The sequence below is a fragment of the Mastigoproctus giganteus genome, chromosome 6, assembly GCF_048544385.1.
Source record: "Mastigoproctus giganteus isolate SK-2022 chromosome 6, ASM4854438v1, whole genome shotgun sequence".
Lineage (NCBI taxonomy): Eukaryota > Metazoa > Arthropoda > Arachnida > Uropygi > Thelyphonidae > Mastigoproctus > Mastigoproctus giganteus.
The window spans coordinates 3,592,764-3,605,918 of record NC_143580.1 but is presented as its reverse complement, the minus strand read 5'-3'; the positions used below and the strand labels follow the sequence as shown (position 1 = coordinate 3,605,918).

The 13,155-nt window shown below is 41.3% G+C and overlaps 1 protein-coding gene across 1 annotated transcript in view; it reads left to right on the top strand.

The window, feature by feature from the left end:
* LOC150083823 (clotting factor B-like) overlaps nucleotides 1-12,794 on the top strand; it is a 40,485-nt gene extending 27,691 nt beyond the window's left edge. The window contains exons 2-5 of the mRNA XM_090375387.1: nucleotides 4,322-4,422; nucleotides 7,439-7,695; nucleotides 9,157-9,320; nucleotides 12,636-12,794. Coding sequence (XP_090231513.1) covers nucleotides 4,322-4,422; nucleotides 7,439-7,695; nucleotides 9,157-9,320; nucleotides 12,636-12,794 — 681 coding nt within the window. The remainder of the gene's footprint in view (nucleotides 1-4,321; nucleotides 4,423-7,438; nucleotides 7,696-9,156; nucleotides 9,321-12,635) is intronic.
* The last annotated feature ends 361 nt before the right edge of the window (nucleotides 12,795-13,155 follow it).

Genomic DNA, 13,155 nt, shown 5'->3' with positions numbered 1-13,155 from the left:
TCTATGATCAATAATTGATCCATAGATGGGAGATATGTGTTACTATACATGGAGAATACTTAGAAAAGGATTGAAGTTCCTGTGTGTGTTTCATCTTTCCAGGGCTATCATTTCTAGATAAGGGTACGAACTTTTTGATACTCCCCCTTCGTACAGAATTACAATAGCGCTTCCATTTTCAACACTCAATTCCTTATTTCTGGCCATGTTTATCTCGAAAGACACAAAACTTTTACCAAACACTCTTTCTGAACGACGGGTGTTCAATTGTGGAAGTTACAGCTCCTACTCCTCAATTTATATTATTGAAAAACACTCTACACTCATCTGCGTTTCTCTGTAATATTGAAATAATACTTCCACTTTCTATAATATTCTAGAATGAATCATCTACAACCTTCAAGTACCTTGTACAATATTTTACTGCATTCAGGAGTCTTTTTCACCTTTCTGGAATATTCTTGAATATTCTAGAAAGTTCTTAAATATTTCTGAAGTATTATTTATGTTTTAGATTTTTATTGTCGAAGCTAATATTAAATACCCATTTATTAACTTTTTTTGCAGAAAGACAGAAGATGAAGGTCTCGTGGATTGTACTGATGTCCTTACTTTCCAGCACTTGGATGGCTACCTTAGTCGCTGCACAAGGTACATCTTTACTCCTGTACTTACGTTTTCTGCACAAGGCATACAATGTTTGTGCATATCTGCAGGGTCAGATTTACATATAAGCTAAACAAGCTACAGCTTAGGGCCTCACATTACAAGGGACCTCGCTCCACCTTAAAAAATTCAATTTTAATATTGTCATGAAGGAGAGAGAGAGAAAGGTAAGAGAGAAGGGCCTCATACATGTTGTAGCTTAGTGCAGAACAAGTTTAAATTCGGCCCTGCATATCTGTTTGCTACGTGCATGTGTTTATCTACATGTTTTGCCCACAATACCGTGTCCTGATTGGTGTAATTTCTATGTTCTTATATAGGGTGTGGAATTCGGCCCAGTGGAAGCGTCGGGAGAACTAGTAAGTACGTTGTTTTTTCCTAATAAATTATTGTAATTATTAAAGAAATTATTGCTGTTATTGTTTTGCGCCTGTACAGCCTTCGATCAGAGCACGCACATGCCACTTTACAAGTTTGGTGTATAAATTCCATGATAATTTTCAGTTTGATAATATTTTAATTTCGATAACGTGGTGCCATCCAGAGACCGAACAACTCTGAGACGTTTGACAAAAATTTTTAGCGGCAACTTGAATGGGCAGCCAGGGTCATTGCATCATTATGGGCAACTTCAACCTGCCTCTTGTAGATTAAAAATCGTGGAAGGACAACCTTTTGAGCAATCTGGATGATTAATATTTATTTCAACATCTGAGAAAGCACGAGGAAGCTCTATTTTCAACATGGTTCTTACCAAGGATCCAAACTGCATCCAGAACTTTGACAGTGCGAGAACCAACAACGGGGAGTGACAACAGTGTCATAAAATGCGTAGTGTCCAAAGAGATTTCTGTGATCAAGGGAAAAGGGGAGAGCTTCAGTTTCAATAGAAGTGGCTTAGTGGATATACGTGATATTTCTTGGGGTTGTGTAAACTGAAGACAAGATAAGCTGATAGATAGGAATTCATTGTGGAAAGTTTTCAAGAAATTTATCCTGTAACTAAGAAGGCATTTATTCCAGTGGAAAAATTCCGCAAAACAGAGATGCCCAAATGGATAACAAGAGAAGTTAAGGGTTTAATTGAGCAAAATAAAAAGCAGGAGACACGGATTATCTCAAGATACTGATTTATACCAGTATTATAAGCGTATATGTAACTAAACCTCTGATGGGGATAATTTCTTCTACAAATGATGACCAATAGGCTCAAACCACTGGTTGTTCACGAGGACCAGCCTCAGACTTTGGTGCCACCTCCAAACTTTACAATTGGGACGACACACTGTCTAAGACTAAGACATCGTACCTGGTCCAACATTCCTTGGACCAGTTACGATAAGTTTACATTATGAAAGTCCACAGTGTGTTTCGGTGCTGTAAGCGGCGCCTCCGTAGCCAGGTGATCAGGAGCAGCAGTGCGCACACGCTTCTTGATTAGACCGGGGTTCGAGCCTGTGACCACCAAATACGGAGGATGCGGAAAGGTCAGGGAATGACCACCGCATATCCCGGAGCAATATGACCTTAGTTGCTAATACTCCTATTACACAAGGACGGCAGGCGGTGGGCTGGATGGAATCGCATTTTACAGAAGAGGTGCAGCACAAAGCGATTCCATCCAGCCCACCGCCTGCCGTCCTTGTGTAATATCAGGTCCTTGTATTTGATGATGAGTTAAGGATGGTCTCAGCTTTGTAGCACTATGACGTTTCGTTTCGTGTTATTTTCTTTAGCGAAGATCGCTGCAGTTTTTCTTTAGACGTTTGACAGTTAAAAGAAAGATTACTGATTACTGCTCGTAGTAAGTTGAAGCTCAGCGTCTTGACTCGTCTGCTGAGTTTAGTTCATCTGCTTACTTTTAGCGTGAACACTTACTTTAACCTCATTCCTGGCACGAGAACCTGTTTCTGATGGGAATGGCTCTCTTTTCCAAACCCCAGGAATATCAGGCCGAGCTATATTGTTCTCTAACTTCTAGCTGTGGAAACATAATTGATGACCGTTTCTGATCCCTTTTTTTGCTCATTTGCTATCTAAACTGATAACTGATGAGCTGAATAAATTGTTGCATCAATATTCGTATGTGAATATTCTTATAAGGTTATAAGCTAATAAATACCAGGAACTACGTCACTGTGCGATCCCTAAAGTAGATTGGAGGGGAAATTTTGTCACACTTAGATGTGAAAAACGAATGAGGAGCTAATAGAATTTATCCAGGGTGAAATATAAGGGATCGTTTCAATTTGTGGATGTGAATTTGGTCTCAGTGAAGGATAACAAGCATTTTTCTCCCTGAAACTCTGGTTTTGAGTCCAGCTAAAAGGGAAACTGACCAGAGAACACACGAAATTTTTGCACATAATACCGACCGGATTCGAACCACGTCTTTTCCATCCAGTGTGGGAAAGACGGTGATTATACCAACTGTGATACCTACGACTACACAAAAGATGGTTACACAGAAATAATTTTGACAATATATTTAGACTTTAATAAGTCTAGAGTCGAAGACTTTTTGAAACAAGCACATTCACTTGTATCTCTGCCTTTGGGATTTCTTATCTTGGTCATGCGGATCTACGTTCCTCTTCACGATCTGAGCTATGTAGAAACTCCTTCTAGTGAGTGAGTTTTGATAAGCTGTAGCTTTTTTATTCGATCTTTTTAAACTTTAAGCAACCCCTGTTGTTACACTCCAAGGATTTCCGTGGAGGCAATTGTTTTCCTAAGTTACAAGTCAATATAGGGGACGGGCGGGTTGGGATCTGAATTGTTATATATGAACTCTTAAAAATCAGTTGATGTTTACAAAGTTTGACCGATGATTTTACTTTCTTCTCTTCAGGTAGCAATGGCAGAAAGTTCATAGTCGGCGGCGTAGAAGCAGTCCCTTTCTCCTGGCCCTGGATGGTATGTCTCCTTTTTAGTTTAAATATGAACAAGATGGCTATTTGTTTAAATGTAAGCAAGATGGTTATTTATTTAAATGTAAACAGGATGGAGAATTGAGATCAGGTCTTTGCCCTTGGTCTACTGACAGTCTCAAACACTTGGAATATTCCCCTGGGTCTGTGGTCATCTCTTCGATGAATATTGAACAACATCTGGCACACTATCTATCACCGATCAGACTGCAGTCCTCCAATGCTCTCCAACACAAAACATTCAAGCAGCTGGCTCCTTTCATGCATTTTTAACACATCGGATACTTTGAGGTGATCGCAGCGGCAAGTTCACTTTCCAGCCCCTCCTCTCGCCAGCATGACAGAGCTCCTTTCCCTGTGGCACGCGGGTTTGGCTACTTCAGCTAAAGGTGGGCGCAGGCTGCTAAATTGCACGCGATATTGACATCAGCTTTTCGGTACACAATAATCCGTTTTGTGTGTTTAGAATGTACTGAGAATGTACTGGTAATGGGAAGTATGTTACAGTATATATCTGAATTTTTTTTGCACTCTATTCTAATCGCTTTTCCATCTGGAAATTCGGGAAGTTTCACCAAGGGTCACTGGGTGAGGTAGTTAGAACGGCCCTCAATTTACTCCCAACACATCCAATTGTATTTTATTACTGTTCACTGTCACTACACCGTTGTTTAATTTGCAAGATTGTGAATTCTATTATTATCATATTATTTTTTCCATTTCAGGCCGCCATCATGAGGGCAGGAAGAAATCGCATAGAATGTGGTGGTGTTCTCATCACTCCCAAGTATATCCTGACGGCCGCCCACTGTTTGCAGTCTAGCAGGTGAGTGGTGTGTACTACAAATGACAATCGATTGGTCTATGCTACGGCAAATCAATTTGCATATCATATGAATGCAGGTATCCGATGTTGTATCGTGTTGTGTACGTTGAGTATTCAGCGTGTACCAACCCCAAAGCACTCAGCAAATATTTAAAAATGATACTCACTGTCCAACATGTATTGGAACATTTCACCTTGCAAAGGTGAAATGTTCCAAATCAAAAATGACGGGTAGATAGCAACATAATAGGTTATTGCATTGTGGACATGTCCATACAGAATTTATGATCACCCCAGAGCATAGCGAAATTTGTGCCGTTCAGTCACACGGATGAGCAGAAGCAATGAAGAGACTCATCCTGCGAAGTCTTCATCTAGAATTGATGGATAACCATATTTCCTCAACTATATGGTCATTGGAGATTCAGGTTAAGTGTTTCAATATGACCCAAAGACCAGGCGTCAGAGCATGCAGTGAACGTCAAAATCATCACCAAGCCCAAAAAGTTTCGTTTGCAGAAGTCCAAGATCAAGGGGATGACTTGGTTTTCGACAAGTACGGTGTTATTCACGCGGAATTTATACCTCTTAACTTTCTGTGTAATGCTTTTGCAATTATTCACATGGAATTTATACGAGGGTTTCCGAAAAGTAAGGTAACACATTTTTTCTCTCGATGATGTTTAATAATATGAATTTGAAATTACACACCAAGAAATAAGTGAACATGCACTACTTCTTCACAAAGTCTCCAGTTTTATTGATGCACTTGTCTCAACGATGAATCAGTTTATCAATACCAGTACTGAAGAAGTCCATGCCCACACGCTGTAACCAATATCGCACCGCCTGATGAACTTCCTCATCCGTGGTGAAATGCTTTCCTGAAAGGTGTTTTTTCAGAGGGCCGAACAAATGGAAGTCTGAAGGCGCTAAGTCTGGGCTGTAGGGGTGGGGGACGTGACAGAATTTCTGAACTATTACGGCGCAACCACTCACGAGCGGTGTGGGCAATGTGTGAAGTTGCCTTGTCGTGGAACAAAATCACACCGCTTGTCAGGAGTCCTTGTCGTAATCGTCGAATGTTGGCTTTCAGTTTTTCCAACGTTGCACAGTAAAGCTGTGCATAGATTGTTCCTCCCTTCGGCAAGAAATCCACCAACAGAACGCCTTAACGATTCTAGAACACCGTGGCTAAAATGTCGATCTTCAATGTCAACACGCCCCACTTTAAATTCATTGCACCAAAAACACATATTCTTCTATGTCATCACCTTTTCGCCATACACAGCAACCAGTTCACGGTGAATGTCACTTAGTGAAGACCCTTTTGCTTGCAAAAAGCGAATAACTTCACGAACACCTCTTTTGGACCACACTCGCACGGTAGTCGCCATTTTGTAACTGGAATCTGGTGGGAGGCGACATTACCGCAACACTGCACTGGCGGTCTTTTTGAACGTTATTAACGGGTCTATCTGTCCACCGAGTTTCATCTCATTCCTTTTCACCATTATTAAGAAAAAAATGTGTTACCTTACTTTCGCCACCCTACGTCTTCTACTCTGGTGGGGCATGGGCATGCCTCACTGAAAACTGGGGCTACCTACTCTATTGGTCCCATATTTCTGTCTCTCACCCCCCAGTCTTCTGTCTCCTCCCCACTTCTATCTTTATGCTAACGAAAGCCCCACACAACAAAAATTAACATGCCAAAAATCCTTGAGCCCAAATTCGGCATAACAACCTTAGCGATCATACCCCCACGCCAACTCATATGTGTATGTATACATGTGTATGAAATTGTACATGTGTATATATATGTGTGTGCATCGTCACTAACCTAAGGATTTTTTATTTTTTATTTTTTTTATTTTATTTATTTATTATTTATTTTTTTTTTATAGGTCCTGGCCGCTGAAATCTCAGGAAAGTAAGCGGCAGGACTTGCCAGAGTAAAACTGAGTCTACTGGGTTCCTGGTCTACCTCCACGGGGCGTAAGTGGGGCAACGTTGGGCCTCAGCAGGGGTCTAGCGGCTAAATGACCAGATGAACAACGGTACACGACACTACACATGAACAAGTCCCTCACACTTTTAAATCTCTGGCATTTCCCAGTGAACTGGTTCATCCACAATGAAAGCAACGCGGAGATGGGAGAAACCCCTGGTGCCGTATGACAATAACACACTTTACCGTACTTTTTGGAAATCCCTTATATCTCAAGGTTTGAGAGTCAATGCTGCGTTCTATGTACAAGTGCTTCTAAGACTATTGAAATGTATTTCCCTGATGAGGGAGCGATTTGGTGAGAAAAGCAGCTGGTTCTTGTTGCATGACAATGCCTCCCCCATTCCGCTCTTGTTGCGAAGACATTTCTGAAGAAATACATAACTGCACAGTTCAACCTTTTGCCCTACTCTCGCGATTTAGCACAAGAGGACTTCTTCTTCTCAAAGGGGCAAATTTCCTCAAAGGAAAAATTTCAGGATTTTGAGGACATCAAGAAAAACGTAACCGCCCAATTGAACATAATCTATTTGGATACCTTCGATGATTCTTTTTAGAAACTTTTAGAATGGTGTAATAAGTGTATTCAATCAGGTGGTGATTACTTTGAATAAAAATAAACCATTTTTGAGCTCCTTCACTTGCTCTTCTTTTTGTTGCACTAGACGGGAATTTAATACCACACCTCGTATTTGCAAATTTCATCGTCGCAGATGGTTTCCACTTGGAAACCATCTGCGACGATGGTTTCCAAGTGGAAACCATCGTGAATGCAACGTGAATGGCGAAACCACTCCAAACTCCGTCGCAGATGGTTTCCACTTGGAAACCATCTGCGACGGAGTTTGGAGTGGTTTCGCCATTCACGTTGTGCTGTCCTTCTTACACTTCGTGCATGAAGTGGTCTTTTAATTAAACGAATGAAATCAATCGCATAACTGCTGGATTTGTATCTTCTTTCTTTGTAGGTGGATCTTTACTGATTGGTGTTTTTTCCCTTTACAGGACCCCTTCTCGCTTCGTGGTCCGTTTAGGAGCCCACACTCGGCAAGATGGTGCGGCTTATGACGTCGACCGCATAAAACTTCACGAAAGGTACAACCACAGGCGAGATTATTACGACATCGCTGTTATTCGTCTGAAAAATAACGTTCGATACACGGACAGGATGAAGCCCATTTGTCTGCCAACCCCCCAGATGGCTAAGAAGAACTTCGCAGGCAGTGATATGACGGTTATAGGTTGGGGTGACGTTAGTTTTGGTAGGTGTCGCGAGTTGATAGTTTATTCCTACCCTCAACACACCAGCGAAAGAGACAGAATCAAAAGCCAGTTTACTCTTACGTGGGATGTTAGCAGATCGAATTTATTTTATTTTATATTTTTATTCACAGCAATCACGAGTAATACTTCTTCCTGAGGGAAAAATTGTAGGATCCTGAGGATAATACAGTGTATATCTTTTCAAAATATCTTATTTACAGGAAGAAGTTACACATTTTACTGTGACTTTAAAGTATTGCTTTCTTCTGTTGTCGATTTTTCTGTTTTCTTGACAGAAGAAAGAAGTTTTTTCTGTCGGAAACTTCTGTTTTCTTGGAGAAAAAAAACCATGAAACCATGTAGCCCTCGCTTGAGACCAATTATCTGAACTGAACGAAGTTATGGAAAAGAGCACATAAAAATCCCTTGCATCATTGGTGGGATTCGAACGGGCCCTGTGCTACCCCTCGAGTGCTAGGGAATTTGAAGGATTGGTGAATTGTTGTGTCAGTGTAAGAAGCACATCTCGAAATGTCGGGTGGTTCTTTTCTAAACTTCAAACATTTTGGAAGCAAATTGGCCTGTGGGCATGTGGATTTACAGCGCACTGTTTCTTTTCTATGCTGATATGTTGAGTGGGAATCTTATGTCTTGAAGAATTTAATCTTCTTCCTTACCTTCCCAGGCCAGATTTGAAATCCAGTAATACCACATTTTGTGGACGGGAAGGACTGCAGGTTATTTGAAAGGATTGACACGACGTGTTCTTGGCTATTAGATGTTCACAGTGACGAAGCTGCCATACTGCTAGGTTCTCCCACCACGCGTGGAACTCGGGAGTCAGTGTACCTGACAGAGTGTTTGGAAACCTTCAGTGCATAGTTTCATCTGTAGATGTTCATCCGTTTTTAATTTTCCATAAGATAGGTTTGTTTGTTTGTTTTGGAAATTTTTAGGCGAATGGGCATGTATGGCCATAGTGCGCCATCTAAGATAGGTGAAACCTTCGCGGTAACACAGTTGGTAGAATCAATCGCATAAAATCAACGTCATTCCCACAACTGGTGGAAAATACGTACATTCGAATCGCATTGACGATTCGAGGAATTTTTATGGGCCTTTTTCCACAACGTCGCTAAGTTAGTCTGCCTCACCCGAGGGCAGCATTTTTTCCCCTCCAGAAACTTAGGATTTTCGTTCAGCAAGCAGCAAAGAACACAAAACAAACCCAATTTACAGAATATTATATAAGGCGCAATATGAATATAAGAAACAGGATACAACAGGATAGTTGAAAACGGATCTCAAACAGAAAGTTCTTGTTTAGAGAGAGAGAGAGAGAGAGAGAGAGAGAGAGAGAGAGAGAGAGAGAGACCGAGACCTGTTTTTAGAGATTATAATTGTCTAACAGTGATTGCTGATCCACTAATCACATGCAGTGAATTCTCCTTTTCCTTCAGGTGGCGTGAGCAGCAAAGTATTGCAAGAGGTAACAGTTCCAGTGGTTTCAAATAAAGAATGTAACAATTCTTACAGCAGGAAATTGTTGGGTCGATTACCACGCGGTATTACAAACCACCAGCTCTGCGCAGGACTCGCAAAAGGAGGAAAAGATGCTTGCCAGGTAGGATAATAACTTTATTTTTAAGCACGTGCGTATATGCAGCGCTTATCAGTCCAATTCTCCATTGGAAACTAATGATCAAAACTGTGCCTCAGTCGTTAACGTGTTCTCCACCTCAAACCAGACACTAGTCACAACAGATACTTTTCAAAGTGAAGATGATTCTCCAAGAATTAACGCCGAAGCTACAGTATTGACCCCTCCTCTACAGCCAGACAATGTAGACTTCTTGATCCTCCTAATTTACCATTTGAAGTCCCAAATTTTGGATCTGAAGGATGAGGTTTACTCACTGAGGAACCAAAATAAACATATCACTCATATGCTCTCCAACCACTGCTCTTTGGTGAGCGAAATTGGCAAGCTGAAATCTCAGCCACCAATAATACTTAAACGGACAAAACTACCCAACCTGTCAAATCTCCTAGCTTTATAAAGCCTGGCTCCCACGCTCAAATTCACTCGAGACAATTAGTAGATAGATCTCCAGACACTCCGACTGAGCACGTTAGCAGGGCCCAGTCATGCACTCAGCAGAAGGCTGGTGACCAACTACAGATGCAATCTTGTGAAGAAGTATCCCAACCAGAGAACCCACCAGAAAATAACAAACAGTCCCTACAAGCCCAAGAACTAAACAGTAATTCAATTAACGCCCATCAAGCTGCCCACGTCACATGCCGGTATGCTTACCATCAGCCCTTCTAGTGATACTTACGTCCTATCTGGAGATACACAAAATTCCCTCATTACCACAGCCAACCCTACCTCAAATTCCTCTGGATGCCTTCATAATACCAATATTGATTACCTTCCCCATCACGCTAATATTCATAACCAGATCTCCTTACCCCGCCAAGTAACAGCCTCCAAATCTTGTTTGTTTGTTTGTTTTGATTTTTAGGAGCATTAGCAACTAAGGACATATTGCTCCGGGATATGCGGTGGTCATTCCCTGACCTTTCCGCATCCTCCGTATTTGGTGGTCACTGGCTCGAACCCCAGTCTAATCAAGACGCGTGTGCTGCTCCTTCCCACCTGGCTACGGAGGCGCCTTCCAAATCTTGTCTGACACTGTCAAGAAATATAACATCTCCATAAAGCTATGGAGATGTTATAAACTGGATCAGATTTGGACCTAGAACATCTTCCGAATCTATAAGGAGAATGTTTAACGAGGAACATAACCTCTTATATGAAACTCTTAATTCAGTTTAGGCGGCTTAAAAGCCGGCAAACATACTATGCCTCCTTCCTTATAATGTCTACCAAAAAGTTATAGATCCAGCCTCCTGGCCCCAAGGTATATATATCAGACCATTTTTTGAGAAAAAGAGCCCCCATCAACAACCTCAACTAATTGACCCTCCTCGATAGCAATCAGGCTGCAGGGGAACAAGCACGAATGCCCCATATTCTGGGCAATTTCTCAAAATGTGCGCAGCATAATTCAAAATTATACCAGTGGTGACAAAAATCGGCATCATCAAATTGGTACCATCAGCCTTCAATCACCAATGATAAACAGTTCGAGAATGCTCATTCCAACGTGGGTCACGAATCGACAAATTCGAAAGCCTGCCTTGAATAAAAATACTAGAGACACATGCCTTAAAAAGATCCAAAAAACTTGCATAATCAGCGTCTTGTACCAGAACGTTAGAAGCCTCCTCAACAAACTGGACCATTGATCAAATTTTGCTCGCTAATGATATCGATATTCTCTGTGTTACAGAAACCTGGCTTGATAAAGATGAAGAAAAAATTTTTACATCTTGTACTCCAGCTAGGTATAAATCAGCGTTTACTTCTAGAATTGGCCAAAGAGGAGGCGATGTTGCCATTTTCTTTAAGAGCTCACAGGCCTCACTTGTTCATCAAGTTTCTAGCCAAACACCAGCACATGAAGCTCTCGCTGTTACTCTCAGCTACCATAGCGTCCTTATAGATGTAATTGCTATATATATACCCCCAGCACCTTCATATGACGCCATCCATGAAATATCAAACTGAATCATTAACCAGCTTCATCCTTCAGCCTTGCACGTTATCTGTGGAGACTTTAATCTTCCTCCCCAGCTAGCTAACCTTCAGCAAATGCTCCTATCAAATCTACCTTGTACGGGGTTAAAAATGATCAACGACCACCCGACCACAGGTAACAAGCAACTAGATCTCATCCTTGCCTCCTTTCTTTGCACACCTGATTACCTGCCAGAGACTTATTTTAATTCGGACCACGAGCCAATTATTGTTCTTTTACAGATACGTGCTCCAAACTTCAATGTTGTGAATTCAACTAAACAGAGTAATAGTTAGTTCCAGATTTTTCAGCATTGCTAAATGTGCTGATGCTGCCTCTGCCATCCAGTGGTCAGTCCTAGAAAACTGTGATCTTCAAATTGCAGTAAATCTGCTTACTAATTGGCTTAAGACGATTGCGAAACTTTCAGCATCAACGAGAATTTCTATTATGCCTCGGTCCAGAGCATGGTGGACTCCTCATCTTAATATGAGCTTCAAGCTCAAACAGCATCTGCACAAAATGTGGAAGCAGTCGCAAAGTGTTCAAGACTGGATAGCCTACTCTAGCTGATTACAATTACCTTACCACAACTGTAAAAATGATCACTGGCAAGATTTTGGCACCATCAGTTTGGGACCTGTGCTCTTAGAGAATCTCTCAGCTTTCCCACAGAGTGACTCCAACTCTGTCCCACATCTCAGCCGTCTCCACCTATCCGATAGGTTTCGCCATTTCAGCTACTTTCATGTGCCCAGTCTTTGGATGCTGACCTTAATAAGTTTTCCTGTGATGGGAATACAGAGGCCGCATCCTTAAATTGTACTCCCCTGTCCATAATGTTACTCCTTGAAGCTCGCCTTAATGCCGCAAGCCAGCAATATGACATGAAGATGGCTTACCAACCAACCTTGCAGTTTTCCACCTATATATTCTTTGTACATTGTGATGTTTTTAATTGTATTATACTTTATTATAAATTATTAATTTATTTTTCTTACATATTGTAATATTACTGTTAACCCCTGTCTTTGTTAACCCCTGGCCTAACATTTGGCGCAATAAGCTGAATGTAAAGAAGAGTAACGTGTACACGCAACGTACAGGCATATAATACTTATGGCGTAACATGGTCTTAGTTGCTGATCGCCTAAAACCCTACGACAATCATGAAGAACTGCAACTTTCAAGAGAGACTCCACGGAAAGAGGAGTGGTAATTTTAAAGTAATTGCTTGCCGCGATATTTTATTGAAGAGCATATATTTAAAGATTTTTCTATGGTCTTTGCAGGGTGACTCTGGAGGCCCGCTGATGAGGAAAGAAGGCCGTGCGTGGACCATATTCGGAATCGTTTCCTTTGGTTATGGATGTGCCTCACCCGGTTATCCTGGAGTATACACCAGAGTGACCCAATTTCTGAAGTGGATAAAAGAAAACACGCGATCTTAATATAACGTTTAACGATAAGCTTTATAATAAGGCCACTTAGTTCTTTAGGACACGTAGTAGCTTGCCTTTGGAAGTGTGCTATGGAATTGCCGTTACTGGACTCTTTGTGCAATCACAGCAATCCATGTTGTTGCAAGACGGGTTCATTAGAAGATAGCACTCGGCCACCGACATCGTGCTTAATAGTAAACCGCAAACAAATTTTGTCATGCTTTAAAAAACTGTTTATGTTTTCCTGGATGCTTGGATTGTTTTTTTAATGAGTACATACGTTTTTATTTCTAAACATGGCGACCACCCAGTCAGTTGTGATCGACTCTTGCTCACCTCTGGTCTAGAAAAACTATCTTTATGATCTTTC